Source organism: Harpia harpyja, chromosome 14, assembly GCF_026419915.1.
Source record: "Harpia harpyja isolate bHarHar1 chromosome 14, bHarHar1 primary haplotype, whole genome shotgun sequence".
NCBI lineage: Eukaryota > Metazoa > Chordata > Aves > Accipitriformes > Accipitridae > Harpia > Harpia harpyja.
In genome coordinates this window covers 14,147,670-14,168,333 of record NC_068953.1, presented here as the reverse complement: position 1 = coordinate 14,168,333, position 20,664 = coordinate 14,147,670, and the positions used below count along the sequence as shown (strand labels likewise).

Here is a 20,664-nt window from a genome sequence, read left to right as displayed (position 1 = left end):
GAGGACTCAGGGACACCCAGATGCCTTTGGGGCTCCAGATTTTTTTTTTTTTATGGGGCAACTTGCCTTTAAATCCAGCTTGCCAAAGTGAGAATGGGACCAGCAAAGAGACCCTCTGTGTACAGCACCCATTTAGAAAGAGGACTCCCCAAGGCAGAAACATTTTTGCTGTGCCAGGACAGTCAAGGTACTCGTCCTGCCTTTGTCCTGATCCTCTCCTCTTGCCAGTTTGGGAATTAAATTAGTGTTACTCCCTACCCAGTAATGTAACAGGACACAGTGGAGAAATACTGGAGATGGGCTAAATAAAGCTCTACTGCTATCCAGGGGTTAAAGTGAAATAAAATGTTTCATTTGAACATGCCCCAAACTTATTTAACTGCACAATTGAATTGGAACAACCAAAAGCACTGCTTCTGCTGTGTATGCAAAGGAATCTACGTTCTTTATTCTCTAGACATTAACATGGTTACAAAGACTCATTGAAGAAGAAAGCAACTGAGAGGTTCACATTTTGTGCAGCCCTCAGGTCACTTTGCTGCCTCATGACATCCTCACTCTTCCTCTTCTATCTTCTTGCTGTGAAACTCCCGGCTCTTTGCTCGGAGCTTGTTGACCTGCGACTCTGCAATGTCAGCCCGCTCCTCGGCTTCCTCCAGCTCGTGCTGGATCTTGCGGAATTTGGAGAGATTGACATTGGACAGCTCCTCCTGTGTGGGGAGAGGGAGTCGGTGGTGAGGATTCAGGAACTTCTCAGTCAGTGGATGTAGCCCCTGGGTTTGTTTAGTCTGACGTCCTGTATAAAACAGGCTGCAGAATTTCCCTCAGTTCATCACTGACTGCTGCAGGGTGCCCAGAACTCAGCAAGGCCTCATGACACCATAGTAAACGGTGTGGCCAAGACTGTTGTGTCTTGGGAGTTTCTTTCATGCCCCTTTCCTGCTATTCATACTCATCTCAATGAGCGTGCTGCCCCAATGGAAGGTGGCTCCTGCCCATTCTTCGAGCAATACTTACAGCCTCCTCAGCTTGTCTCTTGTAGGATTTCACCTTCATTTGCAGCTTGTCCACCAGATCCTGCAGCCTGAGAATATTCTTACGGTCTTCCTCAGACTAGAGTGGTTGGCAAGCAGGAAAGAGAATGAATTGTTGGTTCTGCATCATGTGAGGTTAACAGTTCCCCTTGGGGATGGTGTGCACAAAATCTGACTTGCTGTGAGAAAACTCTGTCAGCCCAAGGCGGCCTCCTGCCTTACCTGGTAGGTCAGCTCCTTCACCCTCCTCTCGTACTTGCGCACACCCTTCACGGCTTCAGCGCTGCGCTTCTGCTCAGCATCAACCTCCCCTTCCAGCTCCCGCACCTGCAATGAGCACCCCATCCTTGGAGCTTCCCTGGTATCTCTCCAAGGGACATGCTCACTCATGCACAAATAAAAGCCCCACGCACTCTGGCCTCCAGCTTCTGGATTTGCTTCTTGCCTCCCTTCAGGGCCAACTGCTCGGCTTCATCCAGACGAAGCTGCAGGTCCTTCACCGTCTGGTCCAGGTTCTTCTTCATCCTCTCCAGGTGGGCGCTGGTGTCCTGCTCCTTCTTCAGCTCTTCTGCCATCATGGCCGCCTGATGAGAGCAAAAGGTCAAAGCCATTTTCAGGCTGGAGACATCCTGGGGACTATACATCCACCATCAGCAGTGAAAGGAGCCCCCGACTCACATCTGTGATGGCCTTCTTGGCCTTCTCTTCGGCATTGCGGGCTTCCTGGATCGTGTCCTCCATTTCACCCTGAATTTGGGCAATGTCTGTTTCCAGCTTCTTCTTGGTGTTGATCAAGCTGGTGTTCTGTTGAACAACAAAAAATACTGTCCAGTTAGTTCCAAAACAGAACACTTACTTACCTTAGGAATTTACTGTTTAAATTTAAACTTATCATCTCTGTGTCTAATATTAGCATCCTCCTTCAAATGGTGCATCCTGTCAGGTCATACACAGCTAGAGAGCGTAGAGTTCTTTAAATCTTAAGAAGCACTTCTGACTCCTGTTAATGCAATCCTACTCATTTAGCTATAATCCAATTCTTTGTACAAGCCTTTTTATTACAAGAGATGATTTAAGAACTTACAAGGATGAAAAACCTGGTAAGGGAAAAATAAAATGGCTCTTGAGATTTTGAATCTCATGAATCTAACCTGAGTGTGGAGGAGCTGAACTCTCTCACTTGCATCCATCAGTTCCTGCTCAGCCACTTTCCTCGACCGCTCCATCTGCTCCAGGGCTGCCCGAAGCTCCTCAATTTCAGCCTGCAACAGGTTTGCTCTGCGCTCCACCATGGCCACCTGCTCCTTCAGGTCCTCCTGTGTCCTGAGAGCATCGTCCAGGTGTATCTGGGTATCCTTTAAGAGAGAAAAAAGAAATTCTAAGGAGGCACAGCACTGTTGCACAATGGCAATTACCACCAGTCTAATAATCATTATGTCAGTACAATACCTATATATTTATAGATATAATATGTATTTATATGCGGAATTATTATGTCGGTATATGCACAGTATCTAAGAATGTGAGCAGAGGAGATCAATACATGGTATTGCACACTGTCCCAGGCTGAGTGACAGCCCTGCCTAAATCTAAGGCTGCGCCAGGGGAAGGTAAGCCTGAACTAAAACTCCAGCTGACTGACAAAAGTAGCTTACAAGGTGAAGGAAACTGGACCTTTGTCCCTGCTTGGGGCAGAAGAAAGAACCTTCCCCCATCCTCTGAAGTGCCACTACATAACAGACACGATACTCTGGGCTTGAAAAATGAAGAGCACATGAGTAACTGACAGGACCCAGGAAAAGTCAACCATGTCAAGTTGATCCAGCCACCCACTCGCATTAGAACCAGTGCCACCAGAAAAGCACATAAGGTATTAGCAATGGGAGATTCCTTACTGAGAGGCACCAAAACACCCATTTACCATCCAGACAATTTCTCTAGAGAAGTTTGCTGCCTACAAACAGCTTGCATTCATGGTGTCAGAGAGGCTGCCAAGCCTGGTGAACTCTTCAGATTATCATCTGCTCCTAGTATTCCATGTAGGCTTTAATGATATTGCAACAAGGCAACTTATAACCATCAAAAGAGACTCTATGTCCCTTGGAGCAATGTTAAAAGGATCTGCAGCATGGGTGGTGTTCTCCTCTATCCTCCCAGTCAGGGGGAGGGGTTCAGGAAGGAGGAGACAAATTGAACAGGTGAACGCCTGTCTGTCTAGCTGGTGCCAAATTCAAGGTTTTGGCTTCTATGATTATGGATCTACCTTTGAGAAGCTCGGTCTGTTGGGAGCAGATGGGATTCACCTGACCAAGTGGGGCAAGAGGGTCTTCACCAACAAGCTGGCCAGGGCTTTAAACTAGACTTAACAGGGGAAGAGAATGGAGTTTTGAGTAACAGAGAAGAGCCAGGGGCTGCTGATATATCAGGAAGCAACAGGGAAACATCTGTGAAATGCTCCAAAAGAATTAGAGTTTGTTCCTCTAAAAAGGTGATATGGTCGATGGCCCATCTGAGGTGTCTCTATACCAATGCACGAAGCATGGGTAACGAACAGGAGGAGTTGGAAACCACTGTGCACCTAGAAAGCTGTGATCTAATCGCTGACACTGAAACTTGGTGGGATGAATCACATGACTGGAGTGCTGCAATCAATGGCCATAAACTGTCCAGAAGGCACAGGCAAGGAAGGAGAGGCGGGCAGGTTGCCCTCTATGTAAAAAATGGATTGATTGCACAGAGCTGTCTTTGAAAAACAGTGATGAGCCAGGTTGAGAGCTTATGAGTAAAAATTAGAGGCCAAGCCAACAAAGGAAACCTCGTGGCTGGTGTTTACTGCAGGCCACCTGACCAAGGGGAGCCTGTTGACGAAGTGGTATTACTTCAACTATGGGAATCATCACGCTCGCAGGCTCTGATCCTGCTGGGGGACATCAATCACCCTGACATCTGCTGGAAAAGCAGCACGGCAAGCTGTAAGCAGTCCAGGAGACTCCTGGAGTGCATCAAGGATAGCATCTTCATCCAGAGGATAGACAGCCCAACCGGAGGAGAAGCGTTACTGTACCTGTTGCTTACCAACACAAATGAACTAATCAGAGATGTCAAAACTGATGGCAGCCTGGGCTGCAGTGATCGTGCCCTGGTGGTATTCACAATTGTGAGGGATATGGGCCAGATGAAGAGTAAGGTCAAGACCCTGAATTTTAGGAGAGCGGACTTTCAGTTGTTTGAGGAATTACTGGGTGAGACCCCCTGGGAAACTGCCCTCAGGGCTAAAGGAGCACAAAAGAGTTGGCAGCTCTTTAAGAACATTTTTCTTAGAGTGCAAAGAGCTCTCGATTCCCATGTGTAAGCAATCAGGCAAGGAAGGCAGGAGAGCAGCATGGCTGAGTAAGGACCTCCTGGTCAAACTAAAGTGTAAGAAGGAAATGCCTAGGCAGTGGAACCAAAGACATGTATCCTGAGAGTATAGGGATGCTGCCCGGATGTGTAGGGGTAGGATCAGGAAAGCTAAGGCACAGTTGGAGCTGTATTCCTGTTGTATTAAGCTTTGGTGTGGCCTCACCTTGAGTATTGTGTGCAGTTCTGGGTCTCACAATTTAGAAAGGATGTTAAGGGTCTTGAGTGCATCTAGAGGAGGCCAAGAAAGTTGGTGAAAGGGCTGGAAGGCATATCCTCTGAGGAGCGGCTAAGGACACAGGGTTTGTCTAGTTTGGAGAGAAGAATGCTGAGGGGCGACCTCATTGCCCTCTACAGTTTCTTGCGGAGGGGAAGAGAAGAGGGAGGTGCTGATCTCTTGTCCCTGGTACCCAGTGACAGGATGCTGTGGATGCCCCATCGTTGGCAGTGTTCAAGGTCAGGTTGGATGGGGCTTTGAGCAGCCTGATCTACAAAGAGATGTCCTTGCCCCCGGGAGAGGGGCTGGACGGGATGATCTTTGAAGGTCCCCTTCAACCCAAACCATTCTATGATTCAACGATATTAGACAAGCTAGACACCTGTGTGCACATCCTTAGCTTAGCATACCTTGAGCACTGCCTGTGTATTTCTCAGGTTCTTTTGTGCCTCTGCAGCCACGCGGTTGGCATGGCTCAGCTGGATCTCCATTTCATTCAGGTCCCCCTCCATCTTCTTCTTGAGACGCAGGGCTTCATTCCTGCTCCTGATCTCAGCATCCAGGGTGCTCTGCATGGACTCCACAATTCTGAGGTGGTTTCTCTTCATCTGGTCGATCTCCTCATCTTTCTCTGCTATCTTCCTGTCAATCTCAGACTTCACCTGGTTGAGTTCAAGCTGGAGGCGCAGGATCTTCCCCTCTTCATGTTCCAGGGAGGCCTGGACAAGTGGACACAAACATCTATAATGTTGATAAAGCTGCTGCTTGCTTTCTAGGTAATTACAGAATATTTCAGGAAATCTCAGCTGGCTGCACTCTCCAGCCAGAACAGAGCAGGACCAAACATTTTTAGCCACATTTCCCCATTGCTAATATTTTTAGTGCAGATACCAGTGATTATGGGCATGTACCTCAGCTTCCTCCAGCGAGGCTTGGAGTTCAGATTTCTCCTGCTCAATCTGTTTCTTGACTTTCTCCAGCTCATGAATCGCCTTTCCTCCCTCAGCAATCTGCTCCGTGAGGTCGGAAATCTCCTCTGCAAGGAAGGGTGAAAAGTGGCACGGTGAGGCACAGAGCAGAATGGGGAAAGGCCCTGGTGCACCAAGATAACTGGCCCAGACCCATTTAGTGTGGCAGATGATAGACAAGCTTGTGAGAAAGCCCAGCCAGGAGCAGAGGGCCAGGGACTTACGCTGCAAGTTCTTGTTCTCACGCTTCAGCATTTCCAGGTGGTCCAAGGATTCCTCATAGGCATTCTTCATCTTAAACAGTTCCGTGCTGAGAGACCGAGACTCCTTCTGGGAGGCTTCCAGCTCAGCCTGCGTTTCCTCGTACTTCTGCTTCCATTCTGCCAGGATCTGAAGAGAAACAGGACCTCAGCGTGGATGTGGCAATCAGGAGGGGATGCTCTGCCCAGGAACCCCAGGCCCGGAGCCCAAAAGACCTTGTCAAAGTTCTTCTGCTTCTTATCCAGAGCTGCGCAGGCAGCATTCGCTCGCTCCACATCAATCATCAGGTCCTCCACTTCATTCTGCAGCCTCTGCTTTGTCTTTTCCAGGGAAGCACATTTGGCATTCACAGCTTCGACGTGTTCCTCTGCATCCTGCAGGCGCTGTGCCAGCTTCTTCCTGGGAAATGGTAAGCACAGCTCGTGGTTTGAGAGCAAAGGGGAGGGTGTGGTGTGTGGCTGATGGGCCTTTCACAACAGGACGTTTTACCCATTCATTGAGGATGTATCCTATGCACAGACAGTGAAGACCCTCTCCCAGCCAGTTATCGTTTTCCCAGTTCTGATTCCCAGCCTTGAACAACCACTATGCCTTCTGTCTCTACTGTCCACAGGTGAAAACATTCTCTCGGTCAGGGGAATATTTTCCTCTACATTTCCTAAACCACACCCTTTGGAGGATATACTTTACATCAGCCCTTATCCTGCCACAAAGCACAGCTTTAACTTTTTATGACAATATCGCAGTTCTGTCTTCAAATTTCCCTTCTTAGTCTACCCCTTTTTTTGTCTTCCCCACTTTCCCCACATACTTGGCCTCCTCCAGCTCCTCCGTGCGCTGAATAGCGTCCGTCTCGTATTTGGTTCTCCACTGGGCCACTTCACTGTTGGCCTTGGACAGGGCACGCTGCAGCTCCCCCTTGGCTTCCTGCTCCTCCTCATATTGTTCCCGGAGCAAGTCACAGTCGTGGCGAGCAGACTGCAAGGCGTGGGCCAGGGCATTCTTGGCCTAGGTAGAGAGCGAGATTGGGACAAGGAATGGTAATATCCTGGGAAATCTCTTGCAATGAATTAATTTAACACAGTGAACATGACTGCTGGCAGGTTTTAGGTGCTTTTGGTGAAGGACAGATGTAAGTCGGGAGGACAAAATCCACTAATCACACTCCCTGCAGAAATGAGTTTTCTCCCAGTATGCCTGTTCCCACTAGGCAGTTGAAGTCAAGAGTGTTTTCAGTGGCCAGCTGTAGAAAAAGTCATCACCTTTATCTCTTCCTCTAGGTGCCTCTTGAGTTCCTCAATCTGTTGGGTGAAAGCCTGCTTGCCTCTTGACAGCTGAGAAATCAGAGCATCTTTCTCCTCCACCTGGCGTGAATATTCACCTAAGAAGCACACAGAAAGGAAATATTTTTGTTGTCATTCATGACCCAAACAAACTGGTTTAGGACGCTCTCCCCTTCTGTAGCACAGAGGAGGCTCTGTCACCTGATTCTGTCTGCAGACGAGCTCTTTGAGCATTGAGGTCACTGATCATGCGCTGATGCTCTTCTTCCTTTGTCTTAATCTCACTCAGCTGGTCTTCCAGTGTGCGGCACATTTTCTCCAGATTAGCCTGTGAAAATCACAGAGGATGAAAGATTAGTGTCTGGATGCATACTTATTCTGAGCACCACGATTCTCACCAGAAAAATGTCAACAGACATGCAAACTATATACTGCTCATTGGTGTTAGAAGGTTAGAAATACAGTTCCATACAGAGACAGAGAGGTATATTGTAACATGACCATATTTTAAAAAGATATGTTTATTTTCAAGTTGTTTTCAGTATGTTTTTCCATACCTTGGCTTTGGAGACAGACTCCATGTTACTGGCCAAGTCGTCAATCTCCATCTTCAGCTCACTCTTCTCCTTCTCCAGCTTCTGCTTCACTCGTTGCAGGTTGTCGATCTGCTCCCCAAGCTCAGCTGTGCTGTCCGCGTGCTTCTTCCGCAGGGCGGCAGCTGTGGCTTCGTGCTGCAGCGTGGCCTCTTCGAGGTCACGGCGCATCTTCTGAAATTCTGCCTCACGCTTCTTGTTCATATCGATCTGAGCTGCGGTAGCCCCTCCTGCTTCTTCCAGGCGCTCGCTGATCTCCTCTAGCTCCCTCGAGAGGTCAGCCCGATGCTTCTCTGCTTTTGCCCGAGAGGCACGTTCAGCCTCAATTTCCTCCTCCAGTTCCTCAATACGAGCCTGGGGAACATTAGGGGACCCTTCACACCCATGCCCTCCTCCTACCTGACCTGAGACTGGGTGAGAGAGGGGAAGGAACAAAGACTTGCCTGCAGCTCCTTGATCTTCTTCTGTAATTGCATGCCCAGGGCTTGCTCATCCTCAATTTTGCTCTGGATCTGGCTGATTTCAAAGTCTTTCCTTTGGGCAAAGCAAACCGTGTTAGAGCTCAAAGCAAACCATGTTAGAGCTCAAAGCAAAAAGTATACCAGCACAGTGGTCAGGGGCTCCACAACCAGACTTACTTCTTCAGCTTCTCATCCAGCTGCTGCTTATCATTTTCCAAATCCATTATGCTGTCGTGGGCCAGCTTCAGGTCTCCTTCAAGTTTCCTCTTAGCTCTCTCAAGGTCCATGCGCAGTTTCTTCTCTTGCTCCAGGGACCCTTCCAGCTAGGCAGAACAAGACCATCAGTGTTCTACCAGCCAGGTCTAAATCCATACCTGTCCTGTTCTTCTGGAAACCGTGCTTACATCATCCACTTGCTGCTCCAGCTTGGTCTTAGCTTTGGTCAGCGTATTGACTTTGTCCTCTTCTGCCTGCAGGTCATCCAGTGTCTGCTGATGGGCCTCTTGGAGGGCTTTCTTCTCTTTTGTCAGCTTGGCAATGGTCTCGTCCAGGGCTGCCATCTCCTCTGTAAGGTTTTTCACCTACAAATATGAGCAAGTGTCAGAATTTGGTAGAAAACAGGTTCACTGGCGTGGTGACATTTTCACTTTGCATTGTTTTGCCAAGTCTTTCATTTCTCCTTTGGATGCTCAGACAAGGCCCATCTCAAAATTTTCCAAAGCCAAGGTGTCTTACGGTAGCAGGCTCTAACTCCGAGAGTCAGTGATGTCTTGGCCCTTTATGTGACTCCCCATGTGTGTACCTTGTTTTCTGTGGCATGTTTTTCCTTCTCAACCTTGGCTAGTGTTAATTCAAGGTCATCAATGTCTTTCTTCAGCTCTGAACATTCATCCTCCAGTTTTCTCTTCTTGGCTGTCAGCTCAGCATTGATTTCTTCTTCATCCTCAGCCCTCTCAGTCACCTCCTTTACTTTGGCTTCCAGCTGGATTTTGGTTTTGATGAGCTGGTCACATCTTTCCTCAGCATCAGCTAGAGCATCAGCTTCCTGGTGGGAAAATACAGGAAAGCTTATTTAATGCTGAAGGAACAGGTGTGCATCAGTAAGACCTTTTGGGAGATTACTTTTTTGGGAAAAGGTTACTGCGCAATTACATTAAAAATTACAAATTTAGAATATGTTTTTAATCAGGTTTATTTTTTTCTGACCTTTTTCGTCATCAGATACTGTGTCTAGCTCCATTCCGTTTTACCTTGCTTATTTCAGGTATGTCGGTGGGTTACTTGGATTTAATCGATGTTTTCCTTTTCTCCTTTGGAAAGTGATTGTATTTTATAACATGTCATATTCAAATTTATGTGGAAGTATTGAGAAAGGTAAATAATTCTACCAGTGAGAAAATATTTGAAGCTCCCATTCATGATTTATACCCAGCCAATACAGTCAGTGGAGGTTAGAACAAGATTCATCTTTCCCTGAAATGGACACTTCAACTCAAGGGTATTGCCTAAATGTTGCCTGAGTTTCTGAGAGGCCAAATGGCATTGTAGACAAGCGTACAAGGCTGGCACTTGTGTGGTAGGGCGTAATGGGCATCTGCATCTTCTGGGAGCAGTAGCTACAGGAGCTCAGGTGAGATATGCCATAAGAAATGGCGCTAGACTCTTCATTTTGACCACTGAATTAAGGCAGAGTAGCTGGTCAATTGAATCACTGTCCCTACTCCCCTAAATACACTGCAGTGACTATAACGAGGCTTTATGTCATGAACTCACATGGAGACACGTACATGTAGGCATTAAGACTAAAAAGTCATTCTTTAGCTTAATCTCCACTTTGTAATAGTGAGACTGAGTGGGGAAAGAATGTGGCCTGAATTTTACCTCTAGTTACATGGTATTCAGCTTTAAATATTTTGTAAGGCAGTTCTGTGTGCAGTGTGAGAGTTCTGTAGTATGAGAGAAGAGTTAGATCTTATTTACTCATTTCCCCTATAACAAACAAACAAACAAACAAACGAAGTAGAATAACGTTACTCACAGCCTGCACTTGGAGCTGCAGATCGTTTTTCTCCTGCACCAGTTTCACCATTTTCTCCTCCAGCTCCTTCCTCTTTGCCTCAGACTTTGCAAGCTCTTCTTTGGTTTTCTCAAACTCTTCCTTCATGTTGGCCATCTCCTTCTCAGATTCTGCACTCTTCAGCAAGGGCTTGATCTTGAAGAACAGCTTCATCCAGGGCCAGTGCTTGACATTCATGAATGCACGAACATTATACTGGATGCAAAAGATGGACTCCCTGAAGCATAATTAAAATGACCATTGAATATTTTCAGTATGACAAGTGCCAACACTTTCCCCAAGTACAGTGACTTTGTATGAGGAATGCCTACCTCCTCTCCACCATTCTCCGGTACTCCACTCTCATCAGGAAGCCCCTGCACCTGGCCTGTGTGCGGGTGATGAGCTGTGCCAGCTTCTCATCCCTCATCTCCTCCAGGAGTCCCAGCAGCCCAGCTTTGAAGAACACCTTGCGAAAGGGAATGTTGCAGCACATCACTGTCACGTAGAGCAAAGCACAGGCATGCAGTGAGTGAGTCAAGGAGGGTTTGTACCTTGGTGTGGCCAAATTTGTACTGGGTGTGGTCCACATCGATTGACCCAAGAAGCTTCTCAGAAGCCTTCTTGCTATCAATGAACTGTCCCTCTGGGATAGCACTGGCATTAAGCACCTTGTATCTGTGGAATGAGAGGAAATATGAATGAAGGCAGTCTCGGGTCATAAGTCAACACTGTTTATTGAGACTAACCACAGTCTTTGCAGCAGAATGAGGCTGAGAAAGTTGGAATTTCATCCCTTGTTTAGAGACACAGTTACATTGAAGTCCTAATCTGATAACAAAATTAAGGAAACTTTTACTGTCTTCAGGTGATCAGTCATAGATGAAAAGAGGACACTGACCTCCAGCCATTTCAGTCCGATGCCTTTTTCACTTAAACTATGCTGTAGAAAGTCGCTAGAGAGGAACATTGCTACTTTGTGTATAGGAGGAAAGCATCTTCCCCTGAAACTTGCAGCTGATACAATGGCCAAAGCACTCTATCTGAGTTTGTAATTTTTGTCTGAGAATGTGTTGTACCCACATCCCAATTTGCATTTTTTAATCTTGTAAGCATTGGCTTGGGTAGCCCTATTGTGCTTCCATATTCAGAGACACTGGCAAAGTTTGGCTGTTTGATGAACAGCAGTCAGTGAGGACACCTGACTTATCTCTTCATTTTATAGCTCTTACCTCTGTTTGAAGTCAGCATAGAGGACTCTGCTGGGGAAACCTTTCCTGCAAATTCTGATGCCTTCTAGCACGCCGTTACACCGCAGCTGGTGAAGTACCAGTTCATGCTCCATGGCACCTAGCAATTCAGAGCATAAATGAATACCACAGTCTCCAGCGCAGATGGGCATGGCTGTATTAGAGGAAGTTCTCTTTCTGCTTGAGAATCTTACCAGGTGTTTTTGTTTCATTTGGGATGATGCAACGGACAAAATGGGGGTGAGTGCTCCGTAGATTGGTCATCAGCTTGTTTAGGTTCTCCTGTGGGACCATGATTTATTATGTGTTTATATGAAATATGGAAAAATTCTTAGGTTCTTTGAGCTTAGCCTATTAATGGAGGTGCACCGGGCTGAGAATTTTCAGCTGATGATATCTTAATCAATAGGTCAATCCTGTCTCATTCTGAACATTGAACATCACTTTTTAGGATAAGAAAGTTGCCATCAACCCAGGGAGAGATAGAAGGTGAGTACTTCATAGTTTTATGAGAAAATTAATGTTTATTTTATGTGTAAATTTATGACTTCACAGTGTCATTTTTCATTCCATAAGATTTTTTTTTATGAGGATCTGAAAGAAAGTTCTTTGTTTTTTGTTTTTGTTTTGGGGTTTTTTTTTTAACTTTCACTGAGCCAGTTGAAAGTGCAGTTTAATTCTAATTTACACAGATGAAAAGTTAAAATGTTTACGTACCCGGAAAAGAGCTGAGACAGTCTGGAAAGAAGAACCCTTCTTCTTGCCACCTTTCTTGCCACCACCACCACTAGCCTCTGGTATAGCGAAGATAATGAAACATTTATGGCTTTAGGGACCATTCATGACTCCACAATTTTCAGAACCACTGTGCACCAAACAGATGACATTTCAGAGAACTGACCTGCCTCTCCTCCAGCAGAGGCAAAAAGTAATGCCAGTGTCTTCACAGATGATTTCTGATACAGCCCAATGACAGTTTCATTCAAGGGATCCTTATTCTTCTCAAGCCAGCCAGAGATGTTGTAGTCCACCGTGCCAGCATAGTGTATCAGGGAGAAGTGGGCCTCAGCCTTGCCTTTGCCAGGCTTGGGCTTCTGGAAGTTGTTGGACTTGCCCAGATGCTGGTCATAGAGCTTGTTCTTGAAAGAGGTGTCAGTTGCCTTGGGGAACATGCACTCCTCTTCCAGGATGGAGAAGATGCCCATGGGCTGGGAGAAGCAGCAAAAAATAACAGCGATAAAATACATACCTGCCTTCAGAAGGAGACTGCAGTAAGGCACAAGAAAACTGAGAAATGGATTAAATTGGATCAAAAATGGATCAAGTCTTTATTAAGTTTTGCACATGCAGTTCTAGACAAAATATGAATTTGTGTCTGAAACTAATGCATTTCAGAACTGATAGTATTCCAATAATCACACAAAGTTTTCTAAATAATTTGGAAACTGATGAATCAAAAGGAGATTTTTATTTTTTGCATTAATGCTTTCCCAAAGTAAATTTGTGTAGATGAAGATGTCTTACTAAAACTGACCTTTGTTCAACAGATCTTTCAGCTACTTCCTGAAATCTTATTTTTTACGTGATATCTCTGTCTTTTCATTCCTGTACAAGAGGATGTTACACAAAACTGTGTCAGCTCATAGTGATGGTTTTAATGATCACTGTTCATCTGGTACCTTTTTTCTATATACAGCTATGATTTTACTTAGAAATTGCATTTCAGAAATCACAGTATTAATATTGAAATCATAATCATAATACTGAAAATTGTGTCCGGGTTTCTGAAAAGAGATCATTCATCTTTGTTGACTAGAAAACACACCTACAGAGAATCCTTGCCATGAAATTATGTGTGATCACATTAATTATTCTATTGCCAAACAAGCAAAATTACAGTTGATTTTTTAAAAATTCATAATAATGTAGTTAATGGATAACCTAAAGGTACTTCATTTGTAGCCTAATCACAAAGGTCCTTAGAAATTGCTTTCTAAATACATACAAAATTTGAAATGAAACGGTACTTTTTAAATACAAATAACCAGGAATATAAATGGATAATAATAGGCAGGTTTGTGAAGCATTAGGGCAAGAAAAAATAAGGCTGAAGAAAAACCCTAAAATTCTGTCACAAAGAAATAGCAAAATCTTAAATGTAATCAACATACTTTTTCAATGAGCTCAATGCAGGCAGCCAGGTCCATCCCAAAGTCAATGAATGTCCACTCAATTCCCTCCTTCTTGTACTCCTCCTGTTCCAGCACGAACATGTGGTGGTTGAAGAACTGTTGCAGTTTCTCATTGGTGAAGTTGATGCACAGCTGCTCCAGGCTGTTGAACTGCTCAGTACAAAGACAAGATTTACTCATTCTCAGGATGAAGAACTGCCTATATAGCTTTCTCCTATGCACTCAGAATCCTGTACAGGAATGCCCAGCTAAAACAAGGGGTTTTTTAATGTTAAAACATCCCATTAACTATTTTTAAAGTGGTTGGGGTTTTTTTTGCTCTTTGCTACCTGAATGATGTTTACATATATAATTTATTTTTAAATCAAATTCTAAAATGATTTGGTAGTCTTATCCATATCAAAGTGCAATTTACATAATTTTTTTCTCTCGTATTATGTAAATTTTCCCATTGCCATTAAAAAAAAGTCAGACATTGTCAGTGTTTGTCAGTCCTGGCTTGGACTCGGGTACCTTCCCCAAATGTCAACAGAACTTCTCTGCACTAAGGGCAGCCAATGCATTCTTCCTCTTGGTATCACCCTTTGGCTCTTCAGAAGCAAAGGATATATATTGCTTTCTTTTTCCAAAGCCTTAGCACAATTTTATGTGGGACTTAAATCTACCTTTCTCTTCCTACACTCTGTGATATTTTATCTTCAGTATTTGTGTGCTATTTGTCAGTGGATTTTTTTAATACTGAGCTCAAATTATTGAAAAGCTACAACATTCATGCTAATTATGTAAAAGGCAGCATGTAAAACAATGCTTCTTCCTTGTGTATCACATAATTACATGCAGATCTATTGAAGCTCATGGATTATGCTGGAGAAAAAGCAGTGACATATACAAAGAAGGAAAGCATTTCCAGAAAATAAGAGATAAACTTTTTCAAAAAACCACAAAACTTGATTTGAAATTGCAAGTGAATGGAATGTTTTCCAAAAAACCCACCATAATTTGCCAGTTTCTCTTGAGCCCTAATTGCCTTTTCAAGATTTTACTATGATTTCTGTGATACTTGCATCAAAGATCTCGAAGCCAGCAATGTCCAGGACACCAATGAAGTACTGTCTGGGCTGCTTCGTATCCAGCTGTTGGTTGATGCGAACAACCATCCACAGGAACATCTTCTCATAGACAGCTTTTGCCAGAGCACCCACTGCATTGTTCACCTAAAATAAAGAAGAATGCAGCAGAAGGAAAATAGTACCCAAAGCAAGAGAGTAAATCAAGCCAGAGGTTCCCAGTCACCAGCTGGTTTTTACCTGCTGCACAGTTTGACCCTTGGTCACATATTCATTCCCAACCTTGACTCGGGGGTAGCAGAGGGCCTTGAGCAGGTCTGCTGAGTTCAGACCCATCAAATAGGCAGCTTTGTCAGCAACTATACACAAAGAGAGAAGGAAACAGTAACAGAGGAGAAGTGATCATTGAAAGTGGATGTCCTCTAAGATGTTGCTGTAGGTTTCAGCACTGCAGTCTTGTGATAGCTTGAAGGGAAATTTAGAAGCATGAATAATATGGAAGCTGAGATTTATGTCTTTATGAAAGTAAATTGGAGAAAGATACCTGTATGCCAACTGCCAGCTATGTAACTGTTTCTGTTATTGGGAGTTCTAGATTTTGTTAATACCTTCCGTGCCATCCGGCTCTGCCTGTTCCTCACGCTGCTTCTGCTTGAACTTCAAGTTCCCGTAGTGCATGACAGCCCCTGTCAGCTTGTAAATGGCTGTTTTTTCATCAGCAGTGAAGCCCAGGATGTCAATGGCACTCTGGCAACAGAGTCAGTCAAATAAACCTCTGGGCCATGAAATGGAATTTTCACCATACCAGTATGCTCTGTGTCACTTACATCTGTAGCCATCAGCTCTTCCTGGTCGTTAATGCTGGGAACTGTGATCTCACCTTGACTCACAAAGTGGTAGTCATATGGGTTGGTGGTAATGAGGAGCATGTCTGTAAAGAGGAATAGGACATATCTGGGCATAAGAATGAAGATAAATGTTAAACATGTTCAGATTCCATCAAACAACTTATAATACTTCCTACCAATTAGCTCTGGCTTCTTGTTGGACATGATCTGATAGAATATGTGGTAGCTTCTTTCTGCCTTGAGCTGGAAAGTGACTCTGGATTTCTCCAGCAGATCTGGCAAGGAAGGTAGAAAGAGTTAAGCCTGAGAAAGTACACTGAGGTAGAAAGGATGTGATCAGGTCAGGACGTCTCTTACATGTTTCAATGTCAGCAGAAGCCAGTTTGCCTGTGGCTCCAAAGTGGATTCGAATGAATTTGCCCTTTAGAGGGGAAAGAAAAAAGGCATTTTGAAATTTCACTTAGATTGTAAGTATGTGATCTTACATTCTCCACAGAGGACAGGATTTAAACTTAGAAGTGGCTTTGTCCTTTTTCCTTATTTTTCTTAAAAAAAAGCAAAGCAAACCAAAACAAATATTCAGGTAACTGTCTGTACTGGCAATACTAAGGTATATACCTATTATTATTTAGTGGATAACCTGAATGCACAGGAACAAGAAAACCACTAAGCAAGCCTTTTATTAGGTCATTTATGCCTCAATTCAAACAGATGGATATAGAGAAAGCCAAGATGCAATTACTACATTTTTTAATCAGTTAAGATGCTGTGAAGGTGGATTTTGGTGATGTAAATGTTAAATGAATTTTTTTGATCTTGTGGAAAAACAGAAGGCAGCTGTTATTTTCTGAGTTCTGGGGATAGGGGCAGTGTACCCAGAACATAGAACTTTAGGCTGAGACTGTGGATTAGTATTGTGGTTTCCCAAGGACAATCACAGCTTATCTAATAAAATTTATGAATGGCTTTTTGCATTAAAATGATCAAAAGGACATGTCATAGAGTAGTCTGGTTTCTGATAGGATGTCTTGAAGACATCTTTGTCCCTATCCCTTCCCAGAAAACTTGTATCAAGGTCTGAACAGTCAGATTAATAGACCTGCCCAGTTCTGTGTCTAAAAAAACCAGATTCATATTTTTGCTGATCTGATGCAGGCAGTTTCCATCCTGTCTGGCTGTCTGTTTCTCCCTCCCTCCCTTCCATCTGCATTATATCAATTTACACAAATTTGTATCTACAGACTGTAGGGCAGATACGAGGAGTATGTGCGTATATATGTATATATTTATATTTATTAATATAGATATTTACACATATTTAAATGATCACCCTTTGTAAATATTTGTTTGGTGTACTACATTTTAAAGTTACATTGTTCATTAGATAGTCTAGTTAGACAGCTTTTAGTTGACAAAAATATGAGGAAAATATTAGTTCAATGAATACAATCATCTGACCATGACACTTCAAAAGTGACAGCTTCTGTTCCGACATCTTTGTTCACTTGTAAATGTCAACAACTTCTCTGATCAAAAACTTACGAAGCGTGAGGAGTTGTCATTCCTCACGGTCTTGGCATTTCCAAAGGCCTCCAGCAGTGGGTTGGCGCTGATGATTTGATCCTCAAGCGTTCCCTGCAGCATGATAATTGTTGCTTGTTATCCTTTCCAAAAATCATGTCAGGAACAGACAAAAGCATTGATTCCAGCCACTATCTATTAATTTACCTGCATTTTGCCAGCCTGCTCTTCCTTCTTCTTCTCCCCACTCGCTGCAATTGTTGCAAAGTACTGGATGACACGCTTTGTGTTCACAGTCTTCCCTGCACCGGATTCTCCGCTGTCAAACCAAAGACAGAAGCAGAGAGCATGTGGTCAGGCAGGAGGTCCCCTGGCACTGGGCAGCCCAGCGGGGACCCGAGCAGGGAGTGTACATACGTGATCAGGATCGACTGGTTCTCGCGATCTGTGAAAGAGGCAGAAACAAATAGACTTTGTAAATGAAGAACACAAAAAGACTGAAAATTAATGCATTTAATGTTAAGTTATGACAAGAAAAATTTCTGCATGCTTTTTTCCCTTGTTTACTAGTAACAGTTATTAAAAATTCAATTCTTTGCAAAGTAATGCTTTGCCATGAACAATGAAAACCATTGAAGGGACATATGTTTGTTCCCTACTGAACTCTTTACGGTCTTTTTTCTCCTACATACAGTAAATTGTTTCTGGTTCTTTTGTTTTAATTTTCTGCTACGCAGGCTTTATTTAGATCAGAAGTAGAGAAAGGGATAGTAAGGACCCACGACAAAGGAATCCTGAGCATGGGTAATAGTTCTGAACTCAGTGGCACAGCAAAAGAAAGGAATGAAAAGTTAGAAGCAAAACTAGCAGCAATATATAATTCTATTTCATTTTTTCACATCATGGTTTTATCAAGACAAATCTGAATATCTGTGATATTGATGTTTCCTGTAGCCCTTCAACGAACTAATTTCACATTGTCAGACAGAATTTTCACATCACATATGGATTTCATACCTTGTTCACTTTCACCATTTCATTTCAGACATAATTACATCCCTTGCTCCACCTAGTCCATTTGGCTTATTGTTTTTCCTGACACACTAACTATCTGTGGTACTATACTTCCTTTTTGGAAATACTGATGTGAAAAAATCCTGTTTAAATCAACAGTGATTAATGCTATGACTGAAATAAAACTCTAATGATGTGTTAAGAAAATATCAGCATATTTATCAGGGAAACTGTGATTACTTCTAAAATGTCTTTTTGATGGAATCACTGTGACAGCCACTCACCAGTTAGCATGAAGTTAAAACAAACAAACAAGCAAAATTCCAAAACACCTCACTGAGTGCAAGGGTGTCTTTAATTTAAAATAGTAGAAACAATGGTGTGAAGAGAGTAAAACACACAATAGTATGTATGCATCAGAACCATGAAAGCTTTGGAACAGTCTCCTCATAGCACTGAGACAGAGTTTCCCTTCAGAGAATTTCATGGTACAATCCCTCTGACACAGATATAGCCACTCACCAGTCAGCATGAACTGATAGGCATTGTCAGAGATGGAGAAGATGTGTGGAGGGGCCTCCTGGCGCTTCTTGCCTCGGTAGGCCAACACCACCTCCGGGTTGTACACCGGCAGCCACTTGTAGGGGTTGACAGTGACGCAGAAGAGACCCGAGTAGGTCTGCGAGGAAGGGAGACAGCACGTTGGCTTCCACTTAGCTTGGCAGAGCAGTTCCTCCTAGCTACCCAGAGGAAGACTGCTGCTGCTACTTACGTAGATCATCCAGGCTGCATAACGCTCTTTGAGGTTGTACAGCACAGCAGGTTCGTGGAGGTGGGTCATCATGGCCATGTCCTCGATTTTATCGTACTTGGGAGGGTTCATGGAGAAGATTTGATCTTCCTTCACGGTCAGGGTCTGTTAGAGGAAAGAAAGGTACATGCACGTCAGCTAAGAGCCCAGAGTGGGAATTAAATGCTGTTTGTAAATCTTGCATTTTACCCACCTCTCCACCTTCAGTCTTGACAGTGACCTTCCCTGATTCTTTGCTCTGGATTGTCCCTTTTACAAAGGATTCCTTAGGATGCACCACAAAGACAGATGTCTTGGCATCGAAAGGCTTGTTCTGGGCCTCAATTCTCTCCTTTTCTGACTTTCGGAGGTAAGGAGCCGCCTCCCCAAAGATGGCCATCTCAGAGTCTGATGACATGGCTGCACTTTATGAGGGGCTCGTCAGCAGAGAACACTGTGGACGAGCAGATATGTTGCCCAAATGAGTCAACATTTTTTGTTGCCATGCAGTTTTTATTGAAAACTTAAACAGCATCATAGAATATGTGATTTGGGAAGAATCCTAGGCAGTTCTTTGGTCCACCTTCATGTGCAAAGCAGGGCAAACATTGGATCAAATTACTCAGAGCCTTTTCCAGTGAAGCTCTGATTATCTCCAAGAATGAAGATTTCTCAGTCCCTCTGCATGCCTGCTTAATGTCTGACCACCCTGATGGTGAATTTTCTTTTCCTAATACCTGATCAAAATTTGTGTTGCTACAACATGTGTTCGTTGTCCCTCATCCTTTCACTCTGCACATCCAAGAAGAGTCTGGCTCTTTTTACTGTATAACCACCCACTTTTTGTTGAAGATGACAATAAGACAACCACATTTTAATTTTTCTCAAGAGTGGACAAACCCCACCCTTTCAGCATCTCCTCATACATCATTTGCTCCTACCTATATTGGAAGATCTCCACTGGGCTCCAAAATGTTGATGCCTTTCTTGTCACTGGGGAGCACCAAACTGAACACAGTGCTCCAGATATGGGAGCTGAATGCAGGGGAAGAATCACTTTCCTTTACCTGCTGGCTACACTGTTATGACTGCCTGAAAATATGCTGTTGGCCTTCATTCCCCCAAAGGCACACTGCTGAGATGTGTACCAGGACACATGACCCTTTTCTGCAAAGGTGTTTTCTAGCCAAATGGCAGCCAACATATCGTGTTGTATGAGACTATTCTTTCCTACCTGCAGGACTTCACACTGCCTGCACTAAAATTCATGAGGTTCTTGTCAGCTCCAGGCTGAAGACTTTTGGGAGCCTTCTTCAGGGTAACATTACTCCGTAGCATATTCATGAGTCCCTCAGTTTGATTTCATCAGCCCAGTTGCTGAGAATGCATTCCATGCAAACTTCATGAAGTTCAACAAGGCCAAGTGCAAGGTCCTGCACATGGGTTGGGGCAATCCCAAGCACAAATACAGGCTAGATGATGAGTGGATTGAGAGCAGCCCTTAGGAGAAGGACTTGGAGGTGTCAGCTGATGAGAAGCTCAACATGACCCGGCAATGTGCATTGCAACCCAGAAAGCCAACCATATCCTGGGCTGCATCAAAAGAAGCATGACCAGCAGGTCAAGGGAGGTGATTCTCCCCCTCTACTCTGCTCTTGTGGGACCCCACCTGGAGTACTGCGTTCAGTTCTGGGGCCCTCAACATAAGAA

The 20,664-nt window shown here is 44.1% G+C and overlaps 1 protein-coding gene across 1 annotated transcript; it reads right to left on the bottom strand.

The window, feature by feature from the left end:
• Positions 1–414: 414 nt before the first annotated feature.
• Positions 415–19,387, bottom strand: LOC128150610 (myosin heavy chain, skeletal muscle, adult-like). Its single transcript, XM_052806951.1, has 38 exons — positions 19,169–19,387; positions 18,937–19,080; positions 18,687–18,843; positions 17,568–17,595; positions 17,358–17,469; positions 17,172–17,264; positions 15,987–16,050; positions 15,806–15,904; positions 15,609–15,712; positions 15,390–15,528; positions 15,022–15,140; positions 14,779–14,928; positions 13,694–13,864; positions 12,424–12,730; positions 12,240–12,316; positions 11,717–11,804; positions 11,505–11,622; positions 10,827–10,950; positions 10,605–10,741; positions 10,255–10,510; positions 9,019–9,261; positions 8,621–8,797; positions 8,394–8,539; positions 8,199–8,289; positions 7,720–8,109; positions 7,364–7,490; positions 7,142–7,260; positions 6,691–6,887; positions 6,095–6,278; positions 5,843–6,008; positions 5,562–5,686; positions 5,061–5,369; positions 2,186–2,389; positions 1,713–1,838; positions 1,448–1,618; positions 1,257–1,361; positions 1,018–1,113; positions 415–710 (listed from the first exon to the last, which is right to left on the bottom strand). The coding sequence occupies exons 1-38, from the start codon at positions 19,370–19,372 to the stop codon at positions 555–557; spliced, it is 5,823 nt and encodes a 1,940-aa protein (XP_052662911.1). The 5' UTR covers positions 19,373–19,387; the 3' UTR covers positions 415–554.
• Positions 19,388–20,664: the final 1,277 nt, after the last annotated feature.